Source organism: Gorilla gorilla, chromosome 10 (genome assembly GCF_029281585.2).
Source record: "Gorilla gorilla gorilla isolate KB3781 chromosome 10, NHGRI_mGorGor1-v2.1_pri, whole genome shotgun sequence".
Classification (NCBI taxonomy): domain Eukaryota; kingdom Metazoa; phylum Chordata; class Mammalia; order Primates; family Hominidae; genus Gorilla; species Gorilla gorilla.
In genome coordinates, this window is record NC_073234.2 from 81,738,238 (window position 1) to 81,751,075 (window position 12,838).

Here is a 12,838-nt window from a genome sequence, read left to right on the forward strand (position 1 = left end):
TTTATCATGTTTCCATTCTAGTTTCAATATTAAGATTTGATATTCCACCCAGTGTTCTGAAATATGAGCAATATAATGTTTGTTATTATGTCTGATATGAAGTTTTTCATTTAATAATCTTAAAGAACTCAAAATAACATATGAACTTATTTTATTTTTCTAGAGATGGGGTCTTGCTGTGTCACCCAGGCTGGAGTGCAGTGGTGTGATCATAGCTCTCGTAATCTTGAACTCCTGGGTTCAGGCAATCCTCCCGCCTCAGCCTCCTGAGTAGCTGGCACTACAGGCCCACGCCACCACGCCCAGCTAATTTTTTATTATTTTATTTGTGTAGAAATGAGGGTCTGCCTATGTTACCCAAGCTGGTCTCAAGTGATCCTTCCACCTCAGCCCTGAGTTGTTGGGATTAAGGCATGAGCCACCATGCCTGACTTAACATATGAATTTATATCTCCTTCTACTTTCATGATTTTGGTGTTAGGTGTCTTACAAGTGAATATGTAGAGAGGTGAAATACTCTATGCATTGAAAGGAGAGTCATTTAGATAAGAACTTAAGTTACATCAACTGTGATGCCAGCTGAATTGGTCAATTCGCATACTTTCTAGAATGAAACAGGACATGAAAAAAAAGCACTAGCACGGACAGATCACTGCGGGGTGAAGCAGACCTGGGTTTCAGCTCTGCCTCCAGCCCTTCCTCTTTGTATGACCTTGGCCAGCTACTCAGCCACTCTAAACGTATGAATTTCCTCATACGTCAAATGGAGATCATGAAATCATCTACCTCACAGGGATATTGAGAATTAGGCAAATACGGTGCTTAGCATGGTGCTGGCACACAGAATAAAAACAAATGAGTTTAGAGTATATTGATTTGTCTACTTTTCCATTTACGTGCCAACAATAAAGTATCTTTTAAAGGAAATAAATTTATCTTTCACTCAACAAATTTCACTCATTGGACATTTAAGTTTAGAGAATTTCTCAGAAATCTGCAGCAGAAACCTTCATAGCCACTATAATTTTGTTACCCTAAACCATCTGGTCTGCTCCTTCTACTCAACTGCCCTGTTTGTGGTTTGGATTCCCCCTCTCTCTCCACTTTCCTACTTCAAGCTGCCACCTCCTTCATCTAGACCACTGTAACACCTTCAGACATGGCTTCCCAACTCATCTCCTGCATACCTACCTTCCACAACACAGCTAGGGTGGCCTTCTAAATACATAAGTTAGATCATGCCACTCCTGTTTGAATAGGTTACTTTCTTTTTTTTGAGACAGTTTCACTCTTGTCACTCAGGATGGAGTGCAATGGTGCAATCTCAGCTCACTGCAAACTCTGCCTCTCAGGTTCAAGCGATTCTCTCACCTCACCCTTCCCAGTAGCTGGGATTATAGGTGCCCACCACCACACCCAGCTAATTTTTGTATTTTTGGTAGAGACGGGGTTTTGCCATGTTAGCCAGGCTGGTCTCAAACTCCCGACCTCAGGTGATCCGCCTGCCTTGGCCTCCCAAGTGCTGGGATTACAGTCATGAGCCACTGCGCCTGGCCTGAATAGCTAACTATTACAAAGAGAATCAAATGCAGCCCCTGCCTATCTCTCTAGTTTCATCCATATCACTCTACCCATCATTTGTATATTTTAGCCACACTGATCTTATGTCTATTCTTAGAACAAGTCAGGTTCCTTCCTGCCTCAAGGCCTTTGCACTTGCTGTTCTTTCCCCAGTTGTTTGTATGACTGCCTCCTTCTCATCATTCAGGTCTCACCCGAGGTGCCACCTCCTCAGAGAAGTTGTTGCTGATCTCCCTGGCTGAAGGAGCTGCCCTCCCCATGCTATCTCGTTACTGTTTTACATTCTTCATGGTACTTATTGCTGTCTGAAACAGCTTTATTTATTTAATATATTTTTAATGTTTGTCTGTCTGTATTAGAATGTGAATTCTATAAGAGTAGGGATATACTTTGCCTGTCTTGCTCACTAAATATATCCTAGCAACTAGAACAGTGCCTGGTATATAATGACTAATACATGAGTGAATGAATAAACAAATGCATGAATGAACGGGAATATCAGCCAGAGTGTCCATGTGAACACGGCAGCAGCATTTTCCTTGAGACAAAAGAGTATTTATTGCAGGAGATGTCCCTTATGGATTCTCTCTCACCATCCTCATTCTACTTTGGGTGTACAAGAAGACATTTTAGCAAGACGCAGTTATTACTGTGTCTGGCCAATTTACAACCACCGACACTTTAGCGTACTTTTCACAAAGTACCATCTGTGTTTCAAATGAAGCCAGGGTACGGCGAATGCACTTCGGGATTCTACACCCACCTTTTGACCCGCTTCTTCATTGAGAGCTTTGAAAATTACTGGGCATTTGTTAGGACTGTACAGCACAATTAATAAGTCAATAAGGAAGATATTATTTACCACCTATTGCTTTCCCAGACTGTGCCAATTGCTACAGGCAGGTTAAAGGCCATACCATTTACCTTGACTTTTAATTACTACTGGGGATTAAATCTTCATACATACAAAATAATTAAGAGACAAAAATGATATAAGATAATGCACAAAACTGTATGCCATGGATGATGAATGCAAAAGGTGTTGAACAAATAATGTAGGCCAGAGAAGAGAGCTGCTGCCTATTTTGAATGTACACTCCAAATGTTTTCTGTTTTACAGTGGTGTACTTGATAGGCAAGTATTTCCAAAGTTTAATAATAAGATGTTACATTTTTGGCATGTCCTGTCATTTTGCAAAGAGCACTTATAGACATTCTCTCATTTAATAAAGCCAATAATCGTAGCCTACTTTCACTGATTACTTATTATATACTAGGCACTGTGCTAGGTGCTTTTTCATGGATTAGCTCAGACAATGTTCACAATATTCCTTTGAGGCAAGTATTATTATGACCCCCATTTTACAGATGAAGCAACTGAGGTATAGAAAAGTCGGGTAACTTGCTTAAGACCCCACGTGGTGGAGTCAGAGGTGAAGCTCTGGACACGTGATCCTAAAGTCCCCGCTTCAACCACCAGACATACCGCCTCTTCCTATGGGTATGTCTAAGTCCCTTGTTATGGATAAGAAAACAACACATTTAAAATATTATGGTTCTTGTATCATTCCATGGTGACATCACTACTGCAGTCTCAAGAGATGTATGGCCACAGAAGTTACTTTTCTTTCTTCTTTCTCTAATTGCAGCCTCTTGCTCTGTTCAGGATGTTCGAGAGAGCAGACCACAGTGGTTCCAGGTTGCCCTGGAGCTCTCAAATGGAAGGTCCTCCTGGTACTGAATATGTCGAGTCTAGTGACTCTGGTCACATTTTCCTTTCCAAAACGTCAGTTTCCTTCAATCCAATTATGTCTCCTGAAAACCCTCAGTGGGAAAAATTTCTAACCTCACTGAAAACTCATTTTTGTCAGCTTCTTTAATGCTGCTATTTATCAGTGAAAGGCATAACTAATCTCTTATCCCAAGTTGAGATATTCATTTCCACACTGGCCTGAAAACTCCATGGTGTATGCTTTACTGCTAACATAATCTGGAAATTTGGGAAGTGTGTTGAGAGACACACTGTTCAGGCATCAGAGATCTTGAAAAAACAATCAGAACTTTCTTGTGGAGAAAGGGTAAAACTATGTAAAACTCCACTAGTCAAAAATTTGAGAATTGTAAACACAATAATAATTTTTTGTTTGTTTTTCTTCTTTACTATGATTTAATTATGTTTAGGAGCCAAAATTTATTTCCTCTTGGAAATCCAAGTCTGATTTTAATGTGCAATATAGCGGAAACACCTGCTTGATAAGAAAGACAGTGAACAACTTTCAGTAAACGTAGATGATGGAGTCAGAAGTGGAAGCTAGAATTACTTAAACTTCCTATCAGTTTCCTATCCCTGCAACACAAACGACATCAGGTTTTCCACAATAAAGGCAAAAAATTTGTGCTTAGTCCATATATTTTAGTGTATAAATTAAACTCAAATTGCCTTGGCAGGTTAAAAAATTTAATATTCTATGAGTTGAAAACACTTGAATTATTTATGAATTGTATATAGGGCCAATTAAAGAAAAATAAAAAAGATTACTAAAGATGCTAACATTTTAAAAGGGTCTGGTATGCATTTCTGATTTGCTGATACCAGAATTTAGCAAGCAAAACCCCATGCTGAGAGAGCACTACACAGTGTACATTCTTATGGCTACTGTGCTCCAAATCCAATGACGACTGCCAATTAATTTAAAGAAACTTAAACAGCTTCAGAAATCTCTCCTCTCTGCCAGAGTGCAGGAAGGGCCCACGGGGCCTCCTGATAGGAATGGTGTGCAACCTTGTGAACGGCACATTCCTACAGCTGTTTGCATTGCTATTCCAATACTGTGACGCTGATTTTCTTTTCATAACCTGCCTATGCTGCATCATTTCTCTACTCCAATGTGTAAAATTAAAATCTGATAAGGGTAATGTTGTACTAGAGATTTTCATTAGCTTCAGGGCTGTCTAAGCTCCATTTAATTAAAAAGGTTGCATCCAGCTGACTGATTTAGTATGAAAATTATCTGGTCCCTCTTTCCCCCCGCCCCAGACTGTGGAGAAGTGTAGTGCATTTTAAAAGGTGGGAGATACAGTACAAATGACCCCCTCATAAGCAAAATTTCAATTTCAGAGAAAACTGCACTGTGTCTAAATATACAGAAATGCATTATCCTCCTTCAGGCCACCCTGACAATACTAGTGAGGTCTCTAATTTCAAGGAGTACAAAGGAATGGTGTTTGGTTTAAGGAACAGGGCAGGAAAAGGAGTCGGAACAAATATCCTACTGGAGAACTTGACTTCATTTGATTTGGGGCTCAAAGACCCCTTTCTCATACCAGGTTTTGCTTAAAGGTGCCTAGGTAGACGGTATAAACACCCAGCAAATGTATCTGTGAATTTCAAGGGAGTCAAAATGCAGATACCTTCAGCTGACACTTTCTACTGAATAAATGGAGTTAAATATTCTGATTCTCCCAGACAAGATGTTTGCTCAGACAGGTCGTTCTCTATCCTAGGAAAAAAACTACACTGGCAAAAGACATAATATATTGTAAACCAAGGCTTCATATAACTGGTTCCCTCTGATTCCTGCCAAATATTTGAAGGTTCTGCTATTAAAATCTACTTTACTTATTTATTTTTAAGTGAGAGCTTTACTATTTGCCTTCATTGGCCTTCATCTAGACTGGAAATTCAAAATGTATACCAGGAAGTCAAATTATTTTCCTTGTCTGCACATTCAATTTGCACCAAAGACTTTTTTAAGAAAAAAATATCAAATAGCACTAGCCTGAAAATTTTTTCCTCGATGTTAGGGTTTCAAGCAAATTATGTGTGGCTTGGAAAAAAGACTTTGGAAGATGAATTAGAGTAAACAAACATAACCTTGTTTTAAAAAGAAATGATGAGTCTGACCAACATGGTGAAACCCTGTCTCTATTAAAAATACAAAAATTAGCTGGGCATGGTGGCGGTCACCTGTAATCCCAGCTACTCGGGAGGCTGAGGTAGGAGAATGGCTTGAACCCAGGAGGCAGATGTTGGAGTCAGCCGAGATCATGCTACTGCATTCCAGCCCGGGGGACAGAGTGAGACTCCGTCTCAAAAAAAAAAAAAAAAAGGCAGAATGAGACCCAGTGTCTTTCTGCTGTCTAACTCTGCTAGAGGGAGCAACACTGTGAGGGCCAGAGAAAGAGCTTGATCCAGGTGGACCATCTCACCATGGTCGGGCCCCTTTAGGGCCAGCCGGGTCTGATGATGGGGAAGGATCTCAAGCTTGACCTGGTCAGTGGTGTTGGCCAGGAACTGGGTTGCTTCCGCAAGTGTACAGTACTCCATGCTGGTTCCATCGATGGAGAGGATGTGATCTCCCACATGCAATGCGCCACATCTACGGAAAGGAGACATACTCGGTAAGAGGCAGTGCCTTCCTCTTTGGAATCTGACTTTCATGTCCTTCATAGTTAAAATTTCACAGTTTTTCATTTACTTAAAAAAAAAAAAAGAAAAGTTTGAGTGTTATAGGAAACACCATCTGCCAAATTTTAAGTACCTTGAATATGAATAAGGAAGTAAAACCTTGTGGAAAATAGAGAAAAATTCAACGAAATGTTTTCTCTTGTCTTTCTTTAAAAAAAAGTCTTATTTTGGAGTGCTTGTGTGGAAAGTTGAGGGAAAGCGAGCAAGAGGAAAGGGAAAAATAGGAAAATGTTTCCCCTGGACTTTTGTCTGTGTTTTTTTGTTCTAGGCTTTTCTATCTATAAACATGAGTGGGTAAATCTTCAGAATCTCAAACATGACTCTCAGAATTGGAATAGGGTCTATTTTATGTGTAAAGAAGAATAACTTGGGGAGATTTCAGTAATACTTCCTTGGAATCCTCAGACAAGCTTCAAGATCACCAGTTCTCTATTATTATGTTATTCTAGAGTTGAACATGTATTAGTATAAAAGCTCTTGATAATGGTAGAAATTATGCAGGAGTCAAGTGAGTAATAAAACCAGGCCTGCATGGTGAGTCAAGGGGAAAGATGGGGGCAGGGAAGGGGCTAGCTGCTACATCTTGCTGAACTCAAGAGCTGGCTACTGGATGAGTTAAGAAAAGCTAGCGCAGTCGTCAGCATCCCCACATACCAGTCAAGTGAACAGCTCCTTAAACTGGTTACCCCCTGTGGAATGGGAAAAAACAGAGGGAGAAAATTAAAGCATCCTGTGCCATTGAACTGCAGAACACCCCTGGATCAATGGCTGTCACTGATAAGGACTGAATGTCAGGTAAGACCACAGTGGAGATGTAGACTGACCACTACGGGGGGTTGCTGCAGTTCACTGCACCATGGCTGGAGGTGGAAAGGCAGGTTGAGGGGCACGTGGAGAAGAGGGCTGGAAACATACAGGGGAGACTGGTCATTCAGGTGCAGTATATCTATAAATTCCCAGTGTGAATAGTCTACTTCTCAAGACAAAAGCATTTAAAGTCATATCTTCCAACTAAAAACATAATTCCACATTTTTTGCACTTGGAGTGCTTTAGCTATGGGAGATGAGGTTTTTCTTACCAGGAGCTGTAAAATAATTAATTAGACGGAAAGGTAGTCTTTTTTTTCTTCCCCTTTTACCTTACGAGTATAAAATATTAATTAGAAACATGAAATTTCATTTTTATTGTGGCATTAAAGCTAATGATGTTTTAAGACACCCTCGAAGGTTGTAAAATCCTAAGATTAACATGCTATGAGAGTATAGGACTTTTTTAAAGTATTGTAAAAAATATTTTTAAAAGTATTGTTTTATTTATTTAAGAAACAAAGAAATCAGATTTTATGGTAGCAGGATTTAATTGTCAACAATTCAGGAAAACCCATCACTGCTCTGCATGGGGTTTAAGAAAGATCTACTCAGCTACCCTACATTAAGAACAGGCTAGTGCCCTAGGACACAGTAAGAAAACTTGCCTAGTTGCTTGATTTTTTTTTCTATTGCTAAAGGCCACACCAAACATCTGGATGAGGTGAAGTGACATCATGGGGTGGCTGAGACATAGGTGAATTTTTAAGCCCTGCAACAGTAACTTGCTTCTGTGTGTGAAACCTGTATAAACTGGCAAGAGAACTGTGTGTGTGTGTGTGTGTGTGTGTGTGTGTGTGTGTGTGTGTATGTGTATATGCATGTGTATATGTGTATTACAAGTGTATGTACATATGTGTGTATATATATTTAAAATTGCACACATGGAGTTTTGAAAAGGGGCACTTTCTTTCTTTCTTTCTTTCTTTTTTTTTTGAGATGGAGTTTCACTCTTGTTGCCCAGGCTGGAGTGCAATGGTTCAGCTCACTGCAACCTCTGCCTCGCGAGTTTAAGTGATTCTCGTGCCTCAGCCTCCCGAGTAGCTGGGATTACAGGCACCTGCCACCATGACTGGCTAATTTCTTGTATTTTTAGTAGAGATGGGGTTTCACCATGTTGGCCAAGCTGGTCTCAAACTCCTGACCTCAGGTGATTCACCCGCCTCGGCCTCCCAAAGTGTTGGGATTACAGGCATGAGCCACTGCGCCTGGCGGAAAATTAGGCACTTTCTACAATACTTACCTGTCTGCAATACTTGCAGATTTGATTTTGTCTATGACAATGACTTGTTTGTTACAGCACATCGAGGTAGTTAGGGCAACCCCAAGGCTGGCACCAGGAGTTTTGGCAACTTCGACTAGTAGCGGCCCGGATGCTGTTGCCACGGAGTCTGTCAAAGAACAAATTTCAGAAAACAAAACAAATAAAACAAATAAGCAAAGAGACAAAAGAAAGAGATGAAGAATATTCAGTTTGGTGTTAGCCTGTTAATTTTATCACTGAAACTTAGATTTCCCTCCATATAATATCCCCACAGTCAATAATAAATTCATAGAGCACCTCTTAACACACCTGTTCCATTCAGCTTGTATTGTATTAATGTATGTGTAATGTTCATCTCTTCAATGAGATTTTAAGCTTCATGTCACTTGGGATATCTTATGTATCTTTATCCCCTCCACAGTGCTTGGCACAATGCCTAGCATATACTAGGTCTCTCAGCAAAGGTTTTTTAAATTAATTACTTAATTCAATAAATATCTTAGCACCTACCAGGAATAAATAGACGGATGGATGAATGAATGGATGAAAGGATGGATATAAAAAAGAAAGGAAGGAAAGAAGAAAGAAAGGAAGGGAGGAAGGGAGGAAGAAAGAAAAGAAGGATGGGTGGGTGGATAAATAAAAGAATGACAAGAGGGATGGAAGGATGAATGGATGGGTAGATAGATAATCAGAAGAATGGATGGATGGATGATGTCTCTAGCCAAGTAGTAGGAATGTTACACTAAGTTGAATTTGTAAAGCTTAACTTCATATATGCTTTATTTTTGGCTTGGAACACTCTTTGTTCCTTCAACTCCTTCTAACATTTGCATACTCAATGCCAACATCAATTCCTCGGGAAGCCTAAATTGTAATTTGGTAAGATGCTTTTCACATGTGCTTCTACAGCCTGCTCTATTCCTGCTGTTGTAGCATACATCTCACTGGTTCATAGTGGCCAGTACGGACGACATGCCTGTGTTCCTTGCCAGACTGTAAACATGCTTGAAGGCAGAGACTATGTCTTGTCAATCACAGCATTCTCAGTGCCTAGAATAATGATTAGCACATCGGAGGTATGCCACTAATAGTTGTGGAATGAATGCATGAACAAATGAGAAAGCTCATGATGTTGCTTAAAGCTCATTAGAGCCACAGACACAAGGGAAAGAGTCTGGGACATAGAATTAAAACTTCTGGATTCAATTCTCATTTTCACAACATTTGTGTCATGGTATCTAAGACAAGACTAGTTACTAAAACTTTCCTTTTTTTGTACTTTGATAAAATTGACAATTAACAATACTAAAACTTTCTAAGCGTGCTTGCTTACCTATACAATGGTATCTTTTCCACAGTGTTTATTAAAACCAAACCAATGAACAAAGCACTTTGTTATACATATAGGATATTTTCATTATTGCTATATTATGACCTCAAGCCTTTGAGTCATGTCATTTTTCAAGACTGCATATTGGTCTGTAATCTTTTTCTAATTTTTGACTGTTCTGATGTTTGACACTCCATTAACACAATTTTGCCTTTCTGCAAGAACATCTTTGTCATCAAGGCCCCATTCAGATATAGTGAAATAGGAAATCTGTATTCCCATTCCTGAAGCTCAGGTAATATGCACTGACTCATGAAGCTGAAAGGTCCATGGGAGAGAGCCATCTTCAGTTTGAGATAAGATACTTATTAAAGTAAAGATGACAATATCCAGGCCAACAACATGCATATCCAGTGCTAAGGATTCTTGTATGTATTAACACCATGTTTCCTAACTGACTGGTAAGATTGAAATGTTAGTCCTTAAAAAGGTTAAGAGACCATCAGGGCCTATATCTCTTCCTGTCAATTCCAGAGCAGAGTTTCATTAATAGTATCTGCAAGGAGCCAAAGGTCTTAATTATTAAGGAGAGTTTTTGGCTCTGGGGTATTACAACTACTCCAGATCCTACGGTTGATTTGCCCATAAGCCTAACTATGGTGGATGCTACTCTCTGCTCTCGTTCACCTTGATGTATTAATTCCCCTGATCTCCTGACATCAGACTAGGGCCAATGACAATGTCCTGGCTTCTCTCTCTCCTTCTCCCTCATTTGCTGCTTTGTTTCTCTGCAGAGTCTCACCTGGTCATTGTGCGTCCTGCCTTACTCTCATCTTGGAGTTTTCAGTGAGTGGGCCCCGTGGCTATGTGCAATGGTAGTTTGCACATCATGAGCCTTAGTCAGGAGACCCTAGTAAAGAATCCTTGTTAGTCCCTGCAGCCTCTGTTTTAGTTGTCCTTCTATCACTAAGGTGGTTAATTTCACCCACCTCTCAATTTTAACAAAGATCTGTGGTTGAGCCCAGTGCACACAAGGTGATGCCTCTGGCTCCACCCCCAGCAGTCAGCCATATCCTTCTGTTCCTTAAGCACGCTGCATAGCAACCTTTTTCTGCTCAGCCAAACCGTGCATGAGCTCTGGCCTACCAGGGCCTTTTCTCACATTATCTTTCTAGAACTTTAGAATGACTAATTCTGATTTCTCAAACCCACGTTCCATGGTCTTGTTGGATTTTAATAGGTATGTTTGTGGGGTGAAAATCACTTTATGTTTTTCCTTATGGTTTTGTCATGTCTAAAGATAAATTTATTTTACTTAACAGGTGAAAGTGATAAAGTTTCTATATTACTTATTAATCTCTTTTAGGAATGACAGAAACTGGTAGGTGTTCCCTGATATCTCATCTTCTCTTCTTTTGTCAGTAATAGGGTTTCTAAGTTTTAGCTAAGCAAATGGCTGCCCAGTTAAGAACCACATTTCCCAGCCTCCCTTGCAGCAAGGTGTAGCCATAGGACCAGGTTCCAGCCAATGGGAAGTGAGATGTGACTGTGTTCCAGGATGTGCTCTTAAAAAGAATGGCTGTGACCCCCTCTCCCTCATTTCCCCCTTGCTGGTGGAATGTGGGCTCAGAACTGGTAAGCCATCTTCAACCATGCAGACCAGGGCATCAAGCCATGAGATAGATGAAGCCTAGGTTCCTAAAATCTTCAGGGATTTCTCAAGAGATTGAGAAATAAACTTCTATCGTATTTATGTGAGCATTGTGAGTCTGGGCCTTTGGTACAGTGACTGAATTGGTATTCCAATAGGCCTTTTCATTTGAGAGGACTGCGCCAATGTATCTGTCTTGAACTGTTTTTATAAGAAGTGGCTATTTAAAGTAGGTATTTGCAGGTGTAAATTTTATAAAACTACAACCAACCATTACCCAATACTCAAACAAAGTATTCATTTTTCTAAAAAGTACTAAATCATGATTAAACATGAGAATTTTTAAAGAGGTCATCAGGATATTCAAAAGGTGTTTAAATATAAACCCTTAAGTTAGTTGTTTTTTTTTTTTTCCATGGGCTGTATATTTGCCAAAGTATTAAAACTTATATTTTTGTCGTTTTAATGTTCCAATGATCATGAAGAATTAACATGAAATTGTTCTGGTAGAAAGAAATGATAGGAGTAGGAGTATTAAGAAGCTTAGGAAAAGGATGCCAGATCCTCTGCCATCATTAATTTAGAGGGTGAGAGAGAGAGCATCCACAGCTTCTACAGTACGCTTCTGTGACTGGAAACTAGAATAAGTCTCTCTTTAAGTACAACTTGCCCCATTAAGGCTTGAAAAAACAACAAGTGTAATATTTCCATTTGGGGGATGCAAATATGCAATTAATGAATCTTTTTTAAAACTTAAAGTAGAAAGCTTTACAGTTCTGAGGTAAGATTAATTTAAAGTCATGGTTAAGGGAAGAGGCAGTGTGGTGCTACACAGGGCTCAAGGCTGGAGCTGAGGACCAGCTAGAGGGTGGTTCTTGCCATATCATCAACTCAGCATGTGGCCCGAGCCATCATCTCCCTTAGACCTCATTTTCTTCACTTGTAAAATGAAGAGATTTGAATAAAATTTCCCTAGTCATTACAATCTGTGAATCTACAGAGAAATAATGATGCCAGTTAAGTAGCTAGCCAGAGAAAGTTAAGGCAGGTTAACCAACTTTATGAAAATATACAGTAGCTAGAATCTAAATCCCAGTATCCTACAATCAATAGAAGAGATGAGCAGCTAGATAGAAAAGTGATTCTTAATAACTATGTTTATGAAGGTGGGATAAAAATCCTCAGATCTTCAAATATTTGGATGACAATAATAATATCCTTTAAAGACTGAGTTTGGAGGGATGGCTTCCGCCTTCAAAGAGACATCACATAATATGAAGCTTCCACATTAAGAAGTTTCCAGGGCACAACTACAACTTTCTAGCAAGATTCTATCAGTAAGGTCCTAATCTAACTAACCAGAAAAAAAATGATGAAGAAAAGAGGATGTTTATCTCATGAAAGACAATCAGGGCTTATTGACAACAGTCTACATAACATGAGCTCAGTCTTGTATTCTCTCACCTCAGTAGCCCACAGTTTCACTTACCTCAGTCACTCTTAAATCCAGCATACATCATTCCCCCAAGCTCCTATCTGTCACTTAGAACAATTTTTGGATATCTCCTAGGAACCGACACATGTCCCAAACTGAAGAGTGAGACCACCCTACTCCACTGCTTCTGCAGGTTTCCTTCTCCAGTGATGGGTTCACGCTGCACTCCATCACACAAA

At 39.7% G+C, this 12,838-nt stretch overlaps 1 protein-coding gene across 5 annotated transcripts in view; it reads right to left on the reverse strand.

Moving 5' to 3' along the window:
• GRIP1 (glutamate receptor interacting protein 1) overlaps positions 1-12,838 on the reverse strand; it is a 324,577-nt gene that overhangs the window by 108,836 nt on the left and 202,903 nt on the right. For all 5 annotated transcript variants that reach the window (XM_055357003.2, XM_055357000.2, XM_055357004.2 and 2 more), the window contains 2 exons: positions 8,160-8,307; positions 5,791-5,960 (listed from right to left, as the gene is read on the reverse strand). In XM_055357003.2, coding sequence (XP_055212978.1) covers positions 5,791-5,960; positions 8,160-8,307 — 318 coding nt within the window. The remainder of the gene's footprint in view (positions 1-5,790; positions 5,961-8,159; positions 8,308-12,838) is intronic.